The sequence below is a fragment of the Typopeltis vanoorti genome, chromosome 8 (genome assembly GCF_054136105.1).
Source record: "Typopeltis vanoorti isolate ZY-2024b chromosome 8, IOZ_Tvanoo_1.0, whole genome shotgun sequence".
Classification (NCBI taxonomy): Eukaryota; Metazoa; Arthropoda; class Arachnida; order Uropygi; family Thelyphonidae; genus Typopeltis; species Typopeltis vanoorti.
In genome coordinates, this window is record NC_143556.1 from 62063017 (window position 1) to 62077604 (window position 14588).

The 14588-nt window shown below is 35.7% G+C and overlaps 1 protein-coding gene across 8 annotated transcripts in view; it reads right to left on the reverse strand.

The window, feature by feature from the left end:
• The window catches only part of LOC150104039 (kynurenine aminotransferase-like), a 179863-nt gene that overhangs the window by 58181 nt on the left and 107094 nt on the right, over positions 1–14588 (reverse strand). For all 8 annotated transcript variants that reach the window (XM_090396703.1, XM_090396701.1, XM_090396702.1 and 5 more), the window contains exon 7: positions 7586–7706. In XM_090396703.1, coding sequence (XP_090252829.1) covers positions 7586–7706 — 121 coding nt within the window. The remainder of the gene's footprint in view (positions 1–7585; positions 7707–14588) is intronic.

Below are 14588 nucleotides of genomic sequence, written 5' to 3' on the forward strand. Positions count from 1 at the left end.
ATAATTCAAGTTTTGGTTCCAGTGTAAACTATTTACTTTTGTTAGCTTCACAAGCTTCATAGCATTTCCTCTTCCCACTCATAATTGTATTAAAAGTGTCCATGACTTTGCTGAGCTAAAGCCAAAATAATGCTAAAGCATGTATCGATACAGCTGTTACTGCAATATGCTAAATCACTATGGTAGGAAAACAGTACAGTACCATGCTAATGCTAAAAGATTTTTAAAGTGTTAAAATTTATAAATTGTGCTATGGCGAAAAATGCAATGTTCATAATCATACTATGCAAGGTACTGCTGTATATGGAAAAATGCACATCTCTCCAAAGAAAATCATAATATATAGTTCAAAGGTACTCCACAGTTCTTAATGGTAGTACAGAGACTTGGGTTATCAAACAAAAAGAAGAACAAAATTAACAGGCTTCGAAAACAAGTGTTTGTGGAAAATAAGTAAAACATCATGGACTGAAATGAAAACCAATCAGGAGATCACAGAAAAATTAAAATACAATATTTCAATAATAACAAAAATCAGAGTGAGTTTGAGAGAAGATTGGATTTATATAAGAGGGATGGCCTACACCTGAATGCGTTTGGTATCAGGAGTCTAGAAAAACTTCACTGGTATGAGACCTAACACAGAGAGTCAGGGAAACTAAATTATAAAGGGAGGAATGGTGAGAATGCGAGTGTAAGAGCGGCAATGTTATATAACTGTGCTTGATGGGAATGGGCTTTGTCATGGAAATGTTGACAAGGAGAGAACAATTTTGACTTTGTGTTCATCTGGTTTGGACTCGTCAAACATGTGCAAAGATGTCTACATGTACAAGGCACTAGAGAGAGAATACAGATCTGCAAGTTGTCCAACTGTGTCATGCAGACTGCAGACAAGAGAGTGGCATCGCATGTGCTCATTTCAGTTGGGTGTGCTGTCGTGGCTTATGACACTGGCACTACAAAATTCGCATCAGTTTGACCATATGATTGCATTGTTATCAATGTATGAAAGTTTTAAAAGTATATAGCACATCAGTGCTCATCTTAATTGGTCTAATGCAATTAATTGTAGGATAACTTTTAATACTTTAATATATCAATTAAGTGTAATGAAATCTGCACAGAGTTGGGGGACAATGCGTTTGTTTTAAGATACTGCATATTAGATATAATGTGAAGATACTGCTATATAAGATAAGATACTGCTATATTTTATTTGGTATATTTGAATTACTCAAAGGTGTAAAATTTGGAAGAGTATGAGGCTTACCTCCTTCGATGCTAAGAATTACCTCCTTCGATAATAAGAAAACTGCACCATCTACACATTTTTTCAAAGGGCTCAAAGGTGTATGTATTTTGAAAGAACACCCAGGCTATTTACGTGAACATGATGCAATGTTTATTATTATTGTTCCGGGCAACTCCAAGGAGTCGATAGACTCATCGAGGGAGGCCCTAACATCATATCAAGAACAACTATTCGACATTGACACAGTATCTATCATACCTTGCCTTGAACTCATTCATGGTCGTAGCCCACAACAGACTCTGGAAGCTTATTCCACTCATTCACCACTCTCCAAGTAAAAAACCTAGCTCTAACACCCTTGTCAACCACGCTCTTGCCCAGCTTCCATGCATGGCCCCCTAGTCCTCCCACCACCAGTCATATTTTCAAAAATATCTTCTGGATCAATCTTATAGAAACCCTTCAGTAACTTGAATGTCTCAATCATATCACCCCTCCTTCGCCTATCGTCCAATCTCTGCAACCCACAATTCTTCAACCTATTCTCATAAGGTTCATTCCACAGACCTGCTATCATCTTGGTCACTCGTCTCTGGATCCTCTCCACTTCCTCCCCATCACGAAGAAACCCTGGTGCCCATAACTGGGCACAGTAGTCCAGATGGGGTCTTATCAAGGCTCGATACAGAGGAACAACAACTTGTTTGTCTCTGCATGTTAAAGTATTTTTCAGAAGCCAAGTGATTTGATGAGCTGATTTAGTCACTTTTGCAATGTGCCCCCTAAACTTCAATTCCCTATCCACCAACACTCCCAAATCCCTGGCCTCATCAATCTCCTGGATTACGGTTCCACCAATGCGATATACTGCTGCTATTCTTTTCACCCCAAATCACTATCCAAATCATCCTGTAAAATTCTGACATCCTGTGCACTCACAATTGCTCTACCTAACTTTGCATCATCAGCAAACAAGTGAACACTTCCTCTCAAATCCTTTCCTATATCATTGATGAACAAATTGAAAAGCAGTGGTCCAAGAACAGAGCCCTGCGGCACACCACTAGTCACAAGCCATCTTTTAGACTCCACTCCTGAATAAACCACTCTCTGGTATCTCTCCTTCAACCACCCTCCTATCCATCTCACCAACCCTATATCTATCTCCATCTGCTCCAGTTTACTGATTAGGGTTCCATGTGGTATCCTGTCAAAGGCCTTGGCAAGGTCCAGTAGTATCACTGTAAACCCATTACCCCTATCCAGTTCAGCCGTCACTGTGTTATAAAACGTGAGCAAGTTACTGAGGCATGATCTACCCTTCACAAAACCATGTTGTCCCCCATACAATATCCCATTTTCATCTATCCAATCCTGTATTCTTTTCTTGACTAATTTCTCTATGACAATGATTCCTGATATGCTAATCGGTTGGTAATTTACAACAGCAGTCTTGGAACCACCTTTACGCAGTGGAACTATTTTCCCCTCTTTCCACCCCCTCGGGACTAACCCAGACCCGAGACTCAAATTAAACAAAATGGTCAAGGGTACTGACAATTCTTTAGCTGCTTCTCGTGTGACATGAGCTGGTATACCATGCAATCCCACGGATGTATTGACATTGAGGTTATGCAATAGACTACTCACCTCAACTTCATTCACCACAATTCCCGTATAATCTACTGGTTTATTCGTTTCTGCAATGTCACCACCTGGATGATATATACTTGCAAAGTGCTCACTCAGTAACTCAACTATATCAACTGATTCAGTTACCTCCCTACCATTGGCATTCTTTAAAATCATTCTGCCATGTACATTTTTCCTTTTACTTGCTACATATCTAAAAAACTGTTTAGGATTCTCTTTAGCCTGCATGGCCAATGTTCTTTCGTAATAATTTTTTGCTTTTCTTACCACACTCATTACCCTTCTGGCCTGCGCTTTATACCATTCATGTGCCTGCCGGTTACCTTTCTCCTTAAATTCCCTCCATAGTTGTTTCTTTTTTTGCAGCTCAAGCTTAATGGTGTTATTCATCCATTTAACCCCTACTTGATTTATTATTCGGACTCTAGGTATACAGTCAGCCATTGCTTCATGCAAACACTTCTTAACTGCCTCCCATGCACTATCAACTTCTAGTCCTTGCAGTTGTACATGCCATGGCACTGAACCAATCAAACTCCTAAGCTTGTCATACTTTCCAGCCCAATAATTCCACATGTACCCTGTCTTAAGTGAAAATTCCACACCTTTAGCCACCTCCCAAGTCAAGACCCTATGATCACTCTCACATTCATGAAGCATTAGTATATTGTGTTCACTTTTAGGAATCATACAAAGTCTGAAGTCTTTAATGGGAATAAAAGCAAAAATATAATATCAGTGATATTGCTATTTGATGGATGTGTACCACACACCTGGAATATTCACCCCAAAGAATATACAAAAGAACATGCAAGTAGATTATTATGTCTATACACAAATGCTAGGAGTATCAGAAACAAAGGGATAGAGTTTGTTGCCTTAGTCAATATGTTGGGACCTCAGATTATAGGCATTAGTGAAACCTGGTTATCAGAATCAGACATACTAACTGGTATCAAGTGTAAAGCGTAACTATTTTTGGAAGGATAGAGAGGAGGGGACATGCTGCAATGATATCGGATGGCTTGAATCCAGTTAGAGTTGAGACCTATGATTGTAGTATTACTACTAACAGTATTTCATGTGGCAGTGAGTATTTCTTATTAAGTAAGAGATTCGTAAGAAAAATATGATGTGGAAGGAATACCGTGTATAAAGGATGATGTGAATTATGAAAATTATAAGCAGCAGGCTAGAATAGTCACAACTGTTGTATGGAAAGCAAAGTCTGAGTATGAAAAGAAACTTTGCATGCTAAAGACAATTCACAAGAATTCTATCAATATGCTGCAAGTGAAAGAAAGAATGAATATGAAAGAATAACTCTTCTAAATGCAGATGGCACAAGGGTTACAGATGAAGCAGAGGTTGTTCAACTAATGCGTGTCCATTTTTCTAAAAGCTATCAACCTGGTGTACGCGACATTGAGCTCACTGCTACCTCTTCACTGGATGAAGAAACTTAGGTGTATGAGGATGAGGTATTAGAGCTGTTGCACAAATTGAATAAGAATTGAGGAATAGGGATTGATGAGATATATGAAAAAAGAGTGTTAAGTGAACTGGCTATTCCTTTGATCAGGCTGTTAAATATGAGTCTCAGAACAGGGAAGATTCCACAGGAATGGAATGAATGTATGGTAATTCCATTGTATAAGGGTAGTGCAAAGACCAACGACAGATTTTTGTTGCAATTTTGAGTATCTGAATTTCACACTGAATCAGTCGCTTGCTGGCCATCGGTGCAATCAGGTCGTGGAGTAAGGAGTGATTTCTAACCCTATGCGACTAATTATGTAACAAAAAAAAGTGCAACTAATTAAGGGATAAAAAGAATAAAAGGCAAGCAGCTCTAAAGGTAAACTGTAGACTCAAATACACAAATGTTATTCAACAAAGTATGAAATAGTTGAAAACAAGAACCAAACCTTGGAAGCTCAGTGAAATACTATGAAGATTGGCCGATAGTGACCAAGATTGGTCACTATCGACCAATCAGTATCTCAGGAGTGGTGGTGAAGATTTTGGAAAAATTAGTTAGGGCTCGCATTATTCAAAAATGGGTTCACAGTGAATCTCTACTTTGCAATAAGCAACATGGGTTTACACTAAGGGAAGGTCATGTTTTAGCAACTTGCTCACATTTTATAACAATGTTACCATTGAACTAGACAAGGGGAATGGATACACCACAATACTTTTGGATTTTGCTAAGGCTTTTGACAGAATACAGCATGGTAGACTATTGCATAAATTGGAGAATATGGGTTTGGATTATAAAATATTAGCATGGATAAGAGGATGACTGACTGACAGATATCAAAAAGTGGTATATGGGGGATGTGTGTCTGCAAGATTTAAGGTAACCAGTGGTGTACACAAGGATCAGTGCTTGGTCCACTGTTATTCAATCTGTACATTAATGATATTGGGAAGGATATGAAAAGTGACATTCAGCTATTTGCTGATGATAAAAAGGTAGGTAGGGTAATCAGGAATGCTGCTGACATGCATTACTTGCAGAATGATTTGAATAGGCTGGAATTGTGGGCATGAGAAAATGAATGTCAGTTCAACGTCAGTAAATGTAAAGTCATTCACTTCGGCGTGATTAGATATCCAATGTTGTATTATATTGGAGGGATTATGATTGAAGAACCTGATGAGGCTAGGGATGCTGGAGTGTTAGTAGATAGGAAGTTGAAGTTCAGGGGCCATGTAGCAAAATTTGCAAATACAACTTCCTATACAACTTGTAGACTGCAGACACAAGCAAACAGGAGAAAGAGGGATGGTATGATTGAGACTTACAAACCTCTGAAAGGTTCATACAGGATGTCAATTAGTAGAATTTTTCAATTTATGGAGGGTAGGGAAAGGACAAGAGGGGAATAAATATGGAAATATGTACAGAATGCCTACTATCCTCCTTGGAAGCTGAGAATGAATGCTACTAAGAAGAGGGGTGAGGGCTAGATTTTTCTGTCATAGGGAAATGTGTTTGGAATTAATCCATTGAATGTTGTGAGTGCAAGCATTGTAAATGAATTCAAGAATAAGTATGATAGCTGGTGCCACGTAGTATGTGGCTTCCCTCAATGAATTCCTGACTCCCTGAAGGCCTCTCTTAATAATCAGAGAAAAACAGCTATATAAATATGGAAATATGTACAGAATGCCTACTATCCTCCTCAAATTCTCTAAAATGGAAGAGTAGAAGGAATGATATTGCTGGGAATACTTATAAGAAAATAGATAGTAAGCATCTAGAATATAAGTGGTGTGAACTCTTAAATTTGAATAACTTGGCTGCTGATAGATTGGGACTGGAAAGTTACTATTCATGGTAGCTCAACCTGCCTTAGGCAGATGATAATGAAACTGTGTGTGTGTGTGTATTCATACTCAACTGAATTTTTCATTGGACTCTATTAAGAATTGCATATCAAGCTTGTATGTTTTTCTTTAACTGTTATTCTATTTGATTATAACTATTCCAGTTGTACTTCACACTGAGAATGATTAAGAAACTGAACTGAAAATTACATCTTCAATTAAAAAAGTACATAAGTTATTATTTCATTTAAGTAACCATTTTTAATGTCTGCAACTTACATGCCAATCTTTCACTGCACTTGGTAATAATAATAATGTGTATTATATTAACCATTACTTGTAGTGTAATGTGATTATAACTGTATAGAGTCTCTGTAGCTCAGTCAGCATAGATGAAGCCCTTTGGTCGGAAAGACCTGGGTTCAATTCCCATCTATGATATTGAGGAATCTTTGTCTGGCTATTTTGACTAAAGGTGAGTTAGCCGGTCTCATATGGAGGTAGAGGGTTTTTTCACCTGGAAACTCAGGTTTCATCCCTCAGAACAGGCAAACCAGCTCTGTGAACACACACACACAGATTACAGTCATAAAATATATATATACACACCTAATTCCTCATTAGGAGGGCTCAACCCACTCTCCCAAAAAGCGGATGGGGAGAAAGGGGGAAGACAATCCCATATGAATAAATAAATTATAACTGCACATTGTTCACATACATAAGTTAAAAGCTGCTCAAATAAATGGAAATATTATGAAAAAATGAAAAAAATGTTGAGCAATTAAATACAGTGCTATTTGTATATTAGACAAGGAACAAATTGAGAGGTAACTCTTGGCCTATTAATCAAGTGACATAATACTTTGCAATGTTTTCTTCCACTATCTATTTCCTATTATCATTCCTGCTATCATATTATTATAATTTTTTAAAAATAATTATAATAATATGATAACAAAACTCCACACTCACATAATGCACTTGCAAGATTCATGTCGCATGTTAACCATTACTTCTTTTACCTATTTATCCAATAAAAGTTATTAATTTAACAATAAATGCTATATTTCTGGAAGTTTTCTATGACAACTACTCGACTAATGAAGACAGGAAGAAAACTAGAGTAGCCAGTTAAGAAGGAAGAAGAAGAATCACACAAAAGATTTTTAAGCTTAAAAAAATTATTTTATAAATATCTATTAAAAAAAGCCTAAAATTGCTATAATATTTTTAACAAAAATTCATATTGATTTAATAGTTGTCCTTTGTTGCTATCCAAAGACATTCAATTTTCAAAATTCTGGCTAAACATTTATTCAAAATAATGAGCTATCTCACCCATTCGAATATGTTCAGAACCACGATATATGATCCACTCATACACTTCATCCATCAGAACAATGATATTGTGTTTTTTGCAGAGAGCTGCAATATACTCTAATTCTGTTCTGGAAAAAACCTAAGAAAGATAAAGTAATAAACTGGATACAACTTAAGCAGACTAAAAACTTTAAATATTTTCAAACCAAAAACTTCACCACACACACACACACACACACACACAGAGAGAGAGAGAGAGAGAGAGAGAAGTTTAAAAATCTGCAAAATTAAAGTATAAAGAGTGCAATTTAAGAAATCAAAGGTCTGAAAATGCACTTAGAGTTCTAATTTATCCCCTTCCTAAATAAACATAGTTTATGAATGAGAAGTTCTCAACCTTTTCATATCACCTGAATTTCAACATAACTCATGAAAAAGTTTCACAAAAAAGAGAAACATTAGCTAATAATCATTGGAAGTTTTTATTATTACTGCATCCTCAATGAAGTTGGCAGACTCATCATGGGAGGTTCATTCAACTGACAACATATTTATCATATAGAATCTTAAAATCCTTTAACGCCCCCTTGCATTATTCCTCAGAATGTGTTCCATTCACTGACAATTTTCCATGTAAAAAATCTACTCCTCACACCGTTCTTCACCACACTCTTACATAACTTCCAGGGATGCCCTCTGGCTTTTTTCACCCTCTCACCTTTTATTTTTTTTATAATCCCATCTGGATTCATCTGATAAAATCCTCTCACTAACTTAAATGTCTCTATCATATCACCTATTTTCCTCCTATCCACCAAACTATGCAATCCACATTTCTTTAACCTCTCTCTCCATTTCAACTCCTAAGTCTTAGTCACTCATCTCTGGACCCTCTCAAATGCTTCCACATCATATTGAAAATCAGGTGACCACATCAAGGGATCCAAGAGCAGTCCGACCAGCTCTTAATACAGTGGCCCAACCACTGACTTATCCGTACATGTTAGTACTTCTTATCATAGTAGCACCACAATGTGTAGTCTTTGCAACAGTGGCAATATACCCTCTAAACTTCAGTCTACTGTCAACCATCACTCCCACATCTCTAATCTTATCCACTTTCTGCAGTACGGCACCATCAATATAGTACAGCCTTATATTTCTGCACTACAAAATGCAACATCTTGCACTTATTAAGATTAAAACTGCAACTCAACTTCTTTGTGTAAGTCAAAAGTCTATTCAAATCTTCTATTAATTCTCCCCAACTGTTCATCATCAGCAAACATAGCACATGATATATCATTTGCAAACAAGTTAAACAGCAGTAGCCCAAGAACAGCCTGGGGCACACCACTAGTTACCCACCTTTTTTGAGCCACTGCTCCATCATACCTAACTTGCTGGTATCGTTCAGGGAGCCAATCACTGATCCATCTAACCAATATATTATCTATTCTATCCTCTGTAGCACGTACACCAACTTATCATGTAGTAATCTATCAAATGAATGCTTTTGCAAAGTCCAAGAATATCAATGTATATGATTCTCTCTTACCTAAACACACCTTATCATAAAATGCAAGTAAATTGCTATAAAAAGATCTACCCTTTACAAATCTATGCTGACCATCATAGAGAATGCTATGTCCATCAACCCAATCCTGTATTCTATTCCTAACCAATCTCTCCAACACCTCGACTACAACTGTAGTTATACAGACTGGTCTATAATTGGAAACATCCTAGAACCATGCTTGTGGAGTGGTACTATTTTGCCTTCTTTCCATTCCTTAGGAACCCTGCCACTGGAAGACTTTCATTAAATAACCAAGTCAAGGACATAGAGTCCTAGACCTACTGCAAATATATATACATATCAATGTATATTTACATCAATAGGACTCAAAGTGTTAGGAATACATATTTCCAGAGCCTTATTAAGATCTAACCCAATCAACACCTAATACACCTCTAATTCTTTCACTTCCAATTCTCCTAATATTTGCCTCCCTTGTACCATATCATTTATGCCAGTATGATATACACTGATAAAATGCTCATTCAATAATTCCACCATATCCTATGCATTTGTTATTCTGCTGCTGTGACTATCCACCAGCATCAATCTGTCATAATTATTCTTCCTCTTTCTTGCCATATAGCAGAATTCCCTTGAGTTAGCCTTTGCCTGACCAGCCAATCACCTCTCATACTGCACCTTTTTCTTTCTTTACCATGCTTGTCACCTTCCTAGCCTGCAGTTAATAGATCCAATCACCACCAAATGTCTTGTACCTCCTCCATAGCATTTTCTTTTCCAACACAGCTTGTTTGATTTCACTGTCCATCCATTTTACTTCTACTCTATTTACTTGCTTAATCCTTGGTATGCAGTTATACTTTGCTTGTGTCAGATATTGCCTTGTGAATTTCTATGCACTGTCAACATCTTTTCTGGTCAGTTCATCTACCCAACATACTGATGCTAACTGACTACAGAGCTTCCTATAATCACCTACTTTATACTTCCACATATATCCGTTTTGGCAGTAACCTTTTCTTGTTTCACCACTTCCCAAATAAGTACCCATGATCACTCTCACCAACCAGTGGCAGTGTCAACTCTTTCTTAACAAGTACATCTTATGAAGTTATCACCAAATCCAAAATATTAAAGCCTCTAGTTGCTTCATCACATCGTGTTTAAGATATTTATCTCTCAGAAATTCAACAAACTCACTCTCCTTGTTCCCATACAGAATCTCCTCCTTCCATTCTATATTCCTGTAATTAAAGTCTCCCATCAGGAACGCCTTCTGTTTACATGTCCATCCAATTTGCTTAAATATTTCACAATCAGTATTCTCTACATTCCCTGGCCTATAACAGCATCCTATCAGATATACTAGCCTGTTAATTTCATCTTCACACCACACAGATTTAAAATCTGTGCATGTCCTATCAACTTCTACACTTTGTAGACACAATAACTCTGCAATCATTAAACAACACTCTCCTTCCTCTTTTTCACATTCCTATCCTTCCAGAAAATTATACATCCTTCCATTTCTATCCCTGACATCACATCCTCTTCAATCAATTTCACTTATTCCAATTATTTCTGGGCATACTGACTCATTCAATGCAACAAACTCAGCTCTCTTGTTTCGAATACTACTTACACATGTGTACAAACAGAACAATTCCTGTGTCTTTGAGGCCATTCTAGCAGCATCAACATTTTCTATCCTAGCTGCTATACTACACCTCTCTCTTTGGTCTGACTACTCCCCTTTCCCTGATCCTAACTCTGATTTCCATTCCTACATGTCTCATCCTCACCTTTATGCGTTCCATCACCTTGTGTTGGTGTAACTGTTAATAATTGGTGGATTTTTATATAGATAAGGATATTCATAGATATTATATCTTAATATTTATCCTACCATAGAGAATGTCTCTGTTTCTAACAATTATTTTTTTATTCTGAGTGTACCTATATGTTATTATATGCACAAGGGTTCACTCCAATTGGTGCAATGATCTTAACTCTTTCTTTCAGAATCCAATTAATCACTGACTCAAGACCAAATACAAAATAAACACATTTAATAAAACTAAAACAATATATATACACTTCAAACAATATTACATAACTATAACTACAAATTAATTGGATCCAAGGCCTTTTTAAAATAAACTTACACTTAAGACTAAACATTTTGTTTTCAAAATGACAAAATGTTCATAGCCAGTTTCTCTCTCTGTCAAGGCCCGTTTCAGAAGATATATGACTCTATTCTTCATTTTACAGGATCCTTTTTCATCACTCATGTAGCACACATAAAAAATCTTCCTGACTTAATTCTGTCTCTTTTTAGTAGGAATAATAGTCAGATCAGACATCCTTAATACTGATGAAACTTCTTAATCAAAGTTTTCTCAAACATTCCTTTAGAACGTAAATAGCAAATTCTTCTTTTATTCACTACGATTCTACACAGTTCTACGATTTCCTTTTGGAATCTACTACAAATCTTCCAATTAGCGTTTTCTCCAATAATCCTTTTAAAACGATCTATAGCAATATTTCCCTTTTATTTATCCACATTAAAACTTAATAGTTCCACGATTCCTTTTTTGGAATATACTATTAATTTTCTTCCGACTGTCACTTAAAAAACTTAAGTTCCTTCCGAACCTAAATGTCTGCCGGCCTGTGTTCTAAATTCCTTCCGAATGCTATCTTGTTTACAGCCGTTACTCAGATACCGAGCGCTCTCTTGTCAGCTGTCAATCACTCATCAAACTTCTTGGCGAGCATGCGCACTCCGTGGCAAGTGAGAAACTAAATAATGGCTGACACGTTGCCTCCATTAGCGACAAGAGAATGTCTTCATAAAACACACACACACAAAAAAAAATCAGCTAACGCCTTTTTATTCCCGTATACGGGAGTAGGCGAGGCCATTTAGTCCTATCTAACTTACAATCTTTGATAATTTTAAATTACAATAAAATTATTTTAAGTAATACAAATATCAAATATGGTAAGTACATCAATTTTTAAACTGCTTTACATATCACTTTTAACAAAACAATTTCCATAACGGGCACATCGCAAGTGCCGACAATGCGTGTTATGAAAACAAAACTAATAAACATACTAACATAAACAATACGTAAAAATATTCCGAATTTTAATTATGATATTTTTACATAACCACATTTTCAACCTTGCATTCATCTTCCTCCTGTCATACAATCTGTTTAATTGTGCTATCCTCCTTCACAAGTAGAATATGATCATTTACTACATTAACTTCTTGACTCTGTGTGTTCTCAGAAAAAAAAATAGCCTTTCTAAATGCCCAACAAAACCCATTGAAATGCAATCCATCAACTTTAAACCATTCCAACTTTCCTTCAAATTCACTCCATATATTTACAAATTGAACTCCTTTTGCCTCACACAACTCAGCCATCTTACTATTCATTATTTCTATCCTTCTTCTTGATTCAGTATTGTCATATCTGGTCAGCACACTAACAATTTTTCCAACAACACCGTCATCCTTTACATGTCGCAACAACTTCCTCAATTCTCTATCGACATTCTTTTTTTTTTTCCAACTAAATCATTTGTGCCCACGACTATCACTAATTTTGATACTTGCTCTTTCTTTTTCTGCAACGCATCACTTATTTGTTTCATTGTTCCACCAGGAAAGCATGTTTTGTGCACTTTATTAGTCATCACATCTCTAATGATCGAGTCCCTATATAATGATATACGACGATCCTTTGACTCTTTCTTTGTAATACTAACTTCCTCCTTGTCATTCTCATCAGCCAATCTCTTCTTTAGATGTTTAATATCCTCTTCCAGATGTTTCATTTTACTTTTCATTTTCACTAACTCCTGCCTAAGCTCTTCTACTACTACTACTCAGAATATGTTTAAAGTGAGTTGGCATAGTGATTAAAACATGCATTTTGAGAGGTAGATGATCATATCTAAATAAATTTTAATTAGTTTGTAAAGTCATAAAAAATTACAACTATTTTTTATATTTAAATTAAAATTAGAACAAATAATATATATAATAGCTGCAATATAAAGTTTACAAATAGCTGCAATATAAAGTTTGCAATATATATGATAATTGCAATAAAAATATTTCCACTTGGTTACATTATAAATTAAAGATGCCAATAAATTATATTCTTGGTTTCATCCTATATCCAAGTGTAAGCAAACAAAGTTTGTACATAAAGTAACTTCATGACAGGGCAACTCATATATAGAGGCTAATCACTAAACATCAATTTATAATATAATCAAATGGAAAAACTTTCAACATCTATCTCTAATACAGAGTATTATAATAATAAGGTGTGATACCTTTTGGCTACTTGTATATGGAAGTAATATGTATATATGATTTCCGCATTACTTCAACTTTGGTATCACTTTGGTCTAGTTCCACTGATGAGACCTCAATAAAGGTCGAAACCAGTTTGGTTTCGACCTTTAGTGGGTCTTTCCATAATATATAACATTATATATATCTGTAAGGATATGCACATTGCATTATGGGATACTAAGGCAATCGATGTGAAGTCATTAGCCTCTATACAAGTCGTCCTGTCATGAAGTTACTTCATGTGCAAACTTTGTTTGCTTACACCTGGATAAAAGTTCAAACAAAGAAGATAATTTCTTGTAATCTTTAATTTATAATAGTTGTTCAAAATCTGCAAATTTTCTGTGTAGCTGAAGAATAAATTTGCAACTTTCATTCTTCAGCTGCTTAGAAAAACTTCTTTTAACTTCATTGACCATCGTTTCTTATTCTAGACACTAGTAAATAATAACTTTCAACCATCTCTATTTTATCTTCTTCGATCATAAAGTCATCTAAATTTATGATCAAAAGTCATCATTTTTGTTTTGCTGATGTTTAAATTAAGCCTGGTTTAATTGTTTTCCCTCTTAACCAAAACAATCAACTGCAACAGATCTTCCTTAGTTTCTGCTATGAGAGTTGCATCATCTACATATCTTAAATTACTTATTTTTCTGCCACCAATCTTAATTTCTGCTAGCTCTTTTCTAGATCAGTCATTCTCATAAGATATTTGCTATAAATAATAAAAAGATAGGATGATAGTATACAATCCTGCCACAACTCTTTTATTCCATCTGCATACCATCTGTTTCTCCACATACGGCTCTAGCCTTCTTTGGATCACTTTCTGCATAATTTGACTTGCATGTAAATTAAAGTGATTGTTCTATAATTCTCAAAATCTATGGGATTTGATTTTTTTAGAAATGGGATGAATACTGACATTTTCCAATTTCTAGGCCAATATATTTTCTTCTCCAAACCTTTTTGCTGAAGCTTCTTGTCATACAGCTCTCTGATGAAGAGAATTAGCTGCTCAGGTATTCCCATTGATTTCATCACATTCCACGGTCTGTTGTGATCTACACAATTAAAAGCTTTCTAAT